The following is a 7,796-nucleotide window of genomic DNA, read 5'->3' as shown; positions in this document are numbered from 1 at the left end:
CCTGGCGTAGAAAAAAAACACTTCGATGTGGAGAGGGTAAGCAGAACGAGCAGTTGTCGAACAAATTCATCAATTGATATATAAAATACAAAATAAACGGAAAGACGTAGCTCACAGGAAAGCGAAGAAAAAAAGGGGATGTGTCTGATAGAGGAGAATGGGGAAGATGGGGAGTGAGCGTAGGTGGAGGGGGGGGGGGGGATGAAAGAGGGAGAGCGCAGGCAACGAGGAGGTGAAGGAGTAAGAAAGTGAGGGGGAGGCCGGGACGCGACGCGTGGCGTCGGTGGCGCTCCGATCGTTTCCTCGGTTCGCCCCTCCCACAATCTAATAAATGTCCGAGCCCCTGGAAAGCCGAAACGAGAATCTCGTTTGGAGCGAGCCCCGGCGCTCGAGCGGAGCGCTGCTCTCTCCGGCGGGAGTTTTGTGTGCGCCGTTGGGAACCTCTCGCCCACTGGCCCGCCGTTTGTGCGCGCGCCTCTTCTCCCTCTTCTTCACCCCCGCGCCTCCCGGAGTCCCGTACCGGGACGTTCGCTGTCGTTGCTCCACCGCCAACGATGCCAGCGCTAGTCGACGCGCGTCGCTGACCGATACGCCGCGTGAGCGCCGGACGTCGACGCACGTGCTCTCTTCTGTGCCGAACCTGCTTACGTCTGACTGAGTGGTGCGGCTAGACTCGGGCTCACTCAAGCGCCCCGCGTGACTGGTCTCCTAACCTGAGCACCGACTGTGTCGGAGGCACGCCCCCCACGGGAGATTTGACGGCACGACAACTTGTTGGCTTCCCCACTTCTGACTCTGGAGCACGTGTTCTCCGGAGGCAGATTCGTTTGGTGTCGTATTGACAGAAGGAAACTCACGGAGCTTCTGACACTGTCTCATTCACTGTGCATTGTTGCGAGTGTCTTCGGGGAAACGTTCTGACAGTTGACTACCAACGTTGGCAAACACGGAAACCGACCTTCCTCTCTTGCCGTAGACAATTTTCCTACCGCGTTGTGTACGCGTAGTGCCGTTTTGCAACGCACGACCTACTTCTCGAGGCTTTAGCTTTCGTGAAGGGACGGACGCTTGGCTAACGCGCGACGAACAAGTTGGTTGAAAGTGCTGAGAGTGGCGCGGAAAGAAGTCGAAACCCACTAACTGGTCGCTTCGTTGGCCTGGTAAGTCGAACACCTCGCTCGGACGTAGAAACGAAAGGTGGTTCCATAGCGGAATCAATGGAACAATCCATGGCTACTCCATAAGGAAACCACGTGAACGAAGAGCCGCCCGTTCAAAAACACCTGAAACTGCTCCGTTTGTTCAAACACGCTCCTTACAGCTGAGAAAAAGCGAGGTGCGTTGAACGAGGGTGTTTATCTAAGCCTGATCAGGGTGTGGCATATTTCCTCTGAGGACATTAAAGCCTCGGGAAGGACAGGTAGCTGAATATCGAGACCAAAGGGGTGCTTACATGCTCTACCTTATAAGCAAACTATGTAGTCTGCACATGATCACTGATCCTGTCTTCAGCTGCGTTCGGCATCGGTGTAAGGCTAACATTTAGCTCCCTGATATGGGCAAAGGACAATTCTGACCCGTTAAGAAGTTTCGGCTTATTTGGATGTTTCTGTGTCTGTGTTCCTCACTAGAGCACAGGGCGATCGAACACAGGAGAAACACTAAGACGACCCACTTGTCCACGACTGCGAACATGGACTGAATCAAGAAAGACTGCAACGCTACGCCGTTTTTGAAACACGTATCAGCTTGCAGGAAACGTGACCTTCAAGTACGTTGACTCAGGTCAATTTGGCGCATTGCGATGGTGACCAAGCGGCACGCCGACTCGCTCACAACCAAAAGCATCAAGTGAAACATTCCACTGAGTTCTACAGAGCTCATACAGATGAAACTGAGCGAACGCGATGTCTGACAGCACGCGGAGAACGATGACAGCCCAGCGGTGCCACGGGGCGTCGGCCCTCCGTCGCGGCCGGTGTGACGCTCCCCGGGAAAGTTGGCTTCTCGGCGCACTCTGGATTGCAGCCGCTTCGCATTTCGTCTACGGTAAGCCTGCTCTCGCATCGCTTCATTAAATGCATTACTAGCTGCGAAAAGTTCCATTCGCGGAATACCCGAGTCAAGAGAACGCACGAAGAAGTCGGTTCAGTCGGGCTCTAAAGAAACGCTAATGTCAAAAGGAGAAGCTAACGCGAGCGCGCCTAATTGCGCGTAAAACCCCTGAAAATGTGAACTCGTTTAAACGGGTAGTCGGCCGGTGGATATTCCGTAGCCTCAAAAGCCAGTGTCTTAATGGAAAACTTTGTGCAGATGCTGGTTTGCACGTGTAGGATGTGTGTTCCTGGAAAAGCGGGCCCCTGAAATTTCCTACCAAACTTTCAATTGTTAGTGTAAAACGATCCTTATTCTTTCTGCTAATTTCGCTCATCCTCTGCTGGCGTTGTCTTACACCACGCCCTGAAGACAGAAAACGAATTCATGTACAGCAACAATGTAGAAAACTAAATGCACTTGCTGTAATTGTTTCTGACATTTTTTCTTATATTTGTTCGTGCCTTTGTTATTCTTTATCAAATACTAAAAAATTTAGCCACATCTACGTGGCCAGCTATCCCAAAATTACAGATATGGAAAACAAACAAACACAACAACTATACTAACGATAACACAGAAACGAAAACGAAACTCAGTCGCAATATTCGCGAAGAAATCCTTTTAAAAGAGTTTCGTTTAGCTTATTTAAGTTCGATAGCAGCAGTTGCTGCATTCTGAAATGGGACCCGCTTTACGAAACATTCCGAACAATCTAATAACAGCTTGTTTCTAACAAGATCGATGGGCGCGTAACTAGCTCTGGTCTACGTGGTTCGTCGTCGGAGAAGACAGCGTTTGTGCAGCGAAACTGTCAATACTATTATCTTTTATAGTAAAAGAAAAAGAAACGACACAGCACTAACCCGTCTGATCATCGTTCTCATTTTCTAAAACATACTGCGGCCTGTATGTGCACGCATAATAGCTATAGATAAGGCTCCGCAGGGCGCCTTCGTATTTACGAGGTCTTGCCAACAGCGATCTGAAATAATCACCGTGTGTACTCCAACGTATGTGGATACGATGAATAAAGCGACGATAAAGGAGAAGGTCGTGGGGATTCAGGTTTGAACGCGTTCGCTTTCGCCGCCCTTAATTACATATTCCATCAGAACATGCCATGCTTGAATATCTTTCTGCATAGAAAAGGTGAGCACAATAACTGAATGTGTTCAAGTAGGGCACCGTTCTGAAAGAAGCGGTAACTTCAGTCGCTGGTTAAGTTGCTTGTTTCGAATAAACATGTTCGCTTATGTATGTACTACTACAGGCACAAAATGTGGACCAGTATTAAAGAAACTTTCTTGGTTATGAAAGTGCTATCCAGGTCTAGTAATCACAACGCCTACCTTCTCGTTATCGTGCTCCTAGAATCGTGGTTGGTAGGTAACTGAGCACCAAAGAATAAAAGAAACGATCTAATCTAAGTGAAAATTTGTGAGTATGGGGCCTGATGCCGACAAAAAAAAAGAAAGAAAAGAAAACCTAGTCACGTGCTTAGCGCACGTTTTACATTCCAAATTTGTATAAAAGAAGTAGGTACAACGTTGGACGCATTAGCTAACCTGCACGTCAATCTGTGAAAACTAGATAGAAAGATGTTTTGGATGTTAACCCCGAAGATGTTAGCCTTGTTTATCGCCTGGGTTGTTACTCCAGGTGTCGGGTGAAGACTCAGGTATATACAATGATCACATATACACACATATAATACGTACAGTCACACACGCACGTATATATACATTATCACAAAAGAGTAATTCATAACGTTTCGTTCAGGTGTGTAGTCCTTAAAAACAGAAACAGCGCTTACATATTGCGTATCGCACGGGACTAAGGAGGTGCCGCAGCGCCAAGCTCAAGCCGCGTTGCAAATGTGGTGCTGCCTTCAGAACCTGTTACTCTGCGTCACAACGGGAACTACCACACAGGACGTGTTTCCAGTGATCCCGAGTATCACACGTGGTACACATCGGATAGTCCGACGGTTTAAACTTTAGACGAGCACAGTAAGTGCGGTTTAGATGAAATGGATGCAATAGGTTTCACTACGAAGTATGAACATTGAATAAATTGAATATATTGATATCTTTCATTCCAAGTAATTCAACGACTGCAATTTGAAATAGCAATAGTGAATGCTCTATGCTACAGGAAAGTAGGGCACTTTAACGCGTTTATGCCTTCTAAATACCCAAGTGCTCCCTACGCGGGGCTCTAGTGGTCATGGTGCTCAAATGCTGATCCGAAGGTCGCGGGAACGAATCCCGGCCGCGGTGGCCGCATTTGGATGAAGGCAAAATGCTATAGGCCTGTGTACTTTGATTTAGGTGCACGTTAAAGAAACCCAGCTGGTCGACATTTCCGAGCTCTCCACAACGGCGTCCCTCATAACCATATCGTGGTTTTGGGACGTTAAACCCTGGCAGTTATTATTAAATACCAAACTGCGACTACAAGTGCACGTAATGCTCAATAAGCCTAACTCATATCACCTATTCCCCTCAAGCGATGTATCTTACACTAAAATAAAGCGTCTCTGTGACTCGCATAATCAAGAAGTATATGAAAGAAAACAAAGGTCCAGGACATGGCGTGGAAGCAGTCTCTCAGGTATACGTGAAACAACATTTATCTGAACGTAGGCTACAGTGTGTTACAGTAAAACCTGAACACCGCACCCATCGAAAACGCATGCCCCATAAGCGGCTGGAAGGCGTCACCAAAAGCGCAAATTTTGTACTCGCGCTATTTTTAGCGCTAAAAGAGAACGATTCGCGTGACTTCCCATAAAGACCGCCAACAAACTATAAAAGAACAAAAAAAAAAGACAACAGACAACACGGCGAGGATGTTGTAGCGTCCACTCGCGTCGTGGCTAACATCGCGTGAAAAGAAAGAAAATAAACAGGCAGCTCGCAGACCATCCTGACAAGATACCTGCCGGAGTGTTTGACAACGACAGTGTCCCACGAAGCGAGAATCGCGAAGAGGACGAATAAATGAGAGTAATCAAACGAGAGTGTATTGTGCGTGTTTGCGACGCGTTGTTTGCTAGCACAGCCAACCCCCTCCCCCTTCGGCGCTTCTCTGTACGCGCACACCCCCTGTGTGTTTCTTGTGTGTCCGTGGCCACGCCCAACCTTGGCCCTGCCAAGCTTATCTCAACCGGAACTCGGTCGAACACGAAACACAGACACTGAGGAGAGATAATAGAGAGAGAGAGGAAAGAAAGAAGGAAGGAAAGAAAGAAAGGAAGAAAGAAATCGAGAAGGCGAAACGAAAATAATAAGTTGATAATGTCACGAAGCATGTAGGTAGATACGAGGAGGGCAGGAGGGCTTTTGAAGTAAAGGAGAGCAAACGGAGATGCAGGGGCCATGAAAAAACTATGGAAAAAGTGCTGCGCTGCATGCTCATGCTAGTAGCTTGCTGCCACATTAGATTAGATTAGATTAGATTAGATTAGATTAGATTAGATTAGATAGATAGATAGATAGATAGATAGATAGATAGATAGATAGATAGATAGATAGATAGATAGATAGATAGATAGATAGATAGATAGATAGATAGATAGATAGATAGATAGATAGATAGATAGATAGATAGATAGATAGATAGATAGATAGATAGATAGAACAGTTGTAGAAAGACGTACAGATAGATGGACTGATAAAACAGACACAGACATGCAGCGTATACGGATCACTGACGATATGATCAGGAGTGTAAAACAAGTCCTACACTACAGTAGAGTTATGAAGAGCGAAAGCGACAGTGCACTCTTCTCATTTCGGGCGGTTGAGTGCGATCAGGGAGAGGAAGAAAGCGAGAGAGAAAAAAACGACAACAACAAAAAGGCATATAATGATGCGGTAAAATATAAGAGCGTATAATTTTGAACAAATATCTCGGTGGAAGCTGGGGTAAACAAAACACTGCGGTGAAGTGAAAGAAATGTCGAGGAATGGAAAAAAAAAAGCCAGTCTCGTTTCTCTCCCAAAAATACACGAAAACTCACTTAATGAAACTGACTATGCTACGGGCTTTTTCATTGTTTTCTATTTTTCTTTCTCACGTGTTCTCCACCCGGCACTTTTCGGCTATTATTCGAAAGGGCACCCTTTACACTGCCCCTTTCCCGTTCCGCGTCCCCTCTCCCATTGCCGCTTTTATTATCCATTCTTCTCCACGCCCTGACGTCGACACCCCCTTCCACCCGCCTCCCAAGTAGAGCAGCCAGCTCTCCTCATTTGCGTGAGCATCCGCGTCCATTTCCTTTTCAGCCCCTTGTCTCTCTTGTCTCGTGTTGGCTTCGGTGCACTTTCTTTCGCGCCCCTGTTTCAACCTACTGCGGGAGCCAGAGTCTTGTGCCCAGAAGGATCGCCATCCCAACGCAAATGAGTTGTGGGGCCGCGGAGCTTGTGATTAAAGACGCCTGCACCCTTCCCAAACTTCCTCCCTGACTTTCTCTTTTTCTCTTTTCTTTTTGCCGCTTAAAAGACAGACTCACTGGCATTCGATGCTCCCCCCTTTTTTTTCCTCTCTCTCTCTGTCTATCTCGTGTTTCTTTTGCGGTCGGTTGATGTCCCGTTTTTCGTTTATTTCGCTCTGCAGTCCTAATCCTAGTCTCACGTGTTCGGCCATTTTTCTTGCTTGCCCTGTATTGCGCGAAACCCTTTTTTGGTTAATTTAGCCCGGACGTCGTCGCACTTCGCCATGTTTTGTTATTTTACTTTAAATTTTACGTTTACTTGGCTTTGCTAGAGTGCTCCGGTGAAAGTTTTAAGAAGCGTGGTAAGAAAGAAGAACTGTTTAAGATGCTGCCGGCGGTTTGGAGTGGTTGCTTGGAAAACGCCCGATGATCGCGGTCGCTTAGGGCGCGATAGTAGATTATAGATATGTAGCCGGGGAAACACTGTTCGTGGAAAGGATGACGAAAACAGCGGACCAACGTTTACCGACGCGCGTTCTTGGTTTTCAATGCTGTCGCAGTTATCTATTACTAAGATAAATCAAATTACTTCAAACATTTAATGAACAGAACGTTTGTATACTTAAGGGTATTTCGATCCGTCGTTGTAGTTTAGCAACTGAGGCGCGGCGTTGCTAGCCTCAGGGACGCGGGATCGATTCCAGGCCGCATTTCTATAAAGCGAAAAGAAAAAAAAAGAAACAAGAAAAGGAAATAGAAAAGAAAAACAACCATGTACTTTGATTTACGTGCATGGCGAAGAAACCCGGGTGGTCAAAATTAATCCGAAGTCTCCCACAGTACGGCGTGCAGCGTAATCGTTGCATGGCTTTGGCCCGCAAAATCACAAAATTTAATTTTTCGATACACTTCGAAACGCACGGCTGTCTTCTGCGTTGGTTAATAAAACTTCTAGTCCTGAAGTTTCATTTAGTTCGGAGAAGGAGTTGACTTTGAAACTCGCTTTTCTTGCTCATCAGTTTATTAATATATATTAAATTACGCCATCTTCCACTCGAGCAGTAGCGACTGATTAAGCAATGCGCCTCTCATTGATGTGCGGTATCTTCTACCCTTTAAACTTGTGTTCAAATTTGCGAATTTGTCGAGAGTAATTTTCGCCCGCTCAATTAGCGGTCCCTTTTCAATGGCCGAATTCGCACGTTACTCACTAAATCCCACAAAATCTTTTTTTTACCCTTTGACATATCGTTAAAAACAT

At 46.4% G+C, this 7,796-nt stretch overlaps 1 protein-coding gene across 1 annotated transcript in view; it reads left to right on the top strand.

Moving 5' to 3' along the window:
* The first annotated feature begins 589 nt into the window (after positions 1-589).
* LOC119387471 (neurotrimin) overlaps positions 590-7,796 on the top strand; it is a 162,378-nt gene continuing 155,171 nt past the window's right edge. The window contains exon 1 of the mRNA XM_037654863.2: positions 590-2,049. Coding sequence (XP_037510791.1) covers positions 1,908-2,049 — 142 coding nt within the window. The 5' untranslated portion in view covers positions 590-1,907. The remainder of the gene's footprint in view (positions 2,050-7,796) is intronic.

Source organism: Rhipicephalus sanguineus, chromosome 3 (assembly GCF_013339695.2).
Source record: "Rhipicephalus sanguineus isolate Rsan-2018 chromosome 3, BIME_Rsan_1.4, whole genome shotgun sequence".
Lineage (NCBI taxonomy): Eukaryota > Metazoa > Arthropoda > Arachnida > Ixodida > Ixodidae > Rhipicephalus > Rhipicephalus sanguineus.
The sequence above is the reverse complement of the archived record's forward strand: the minus strand, read 5'-3'. Positions and strand labels throughout refer to the sequence as shown.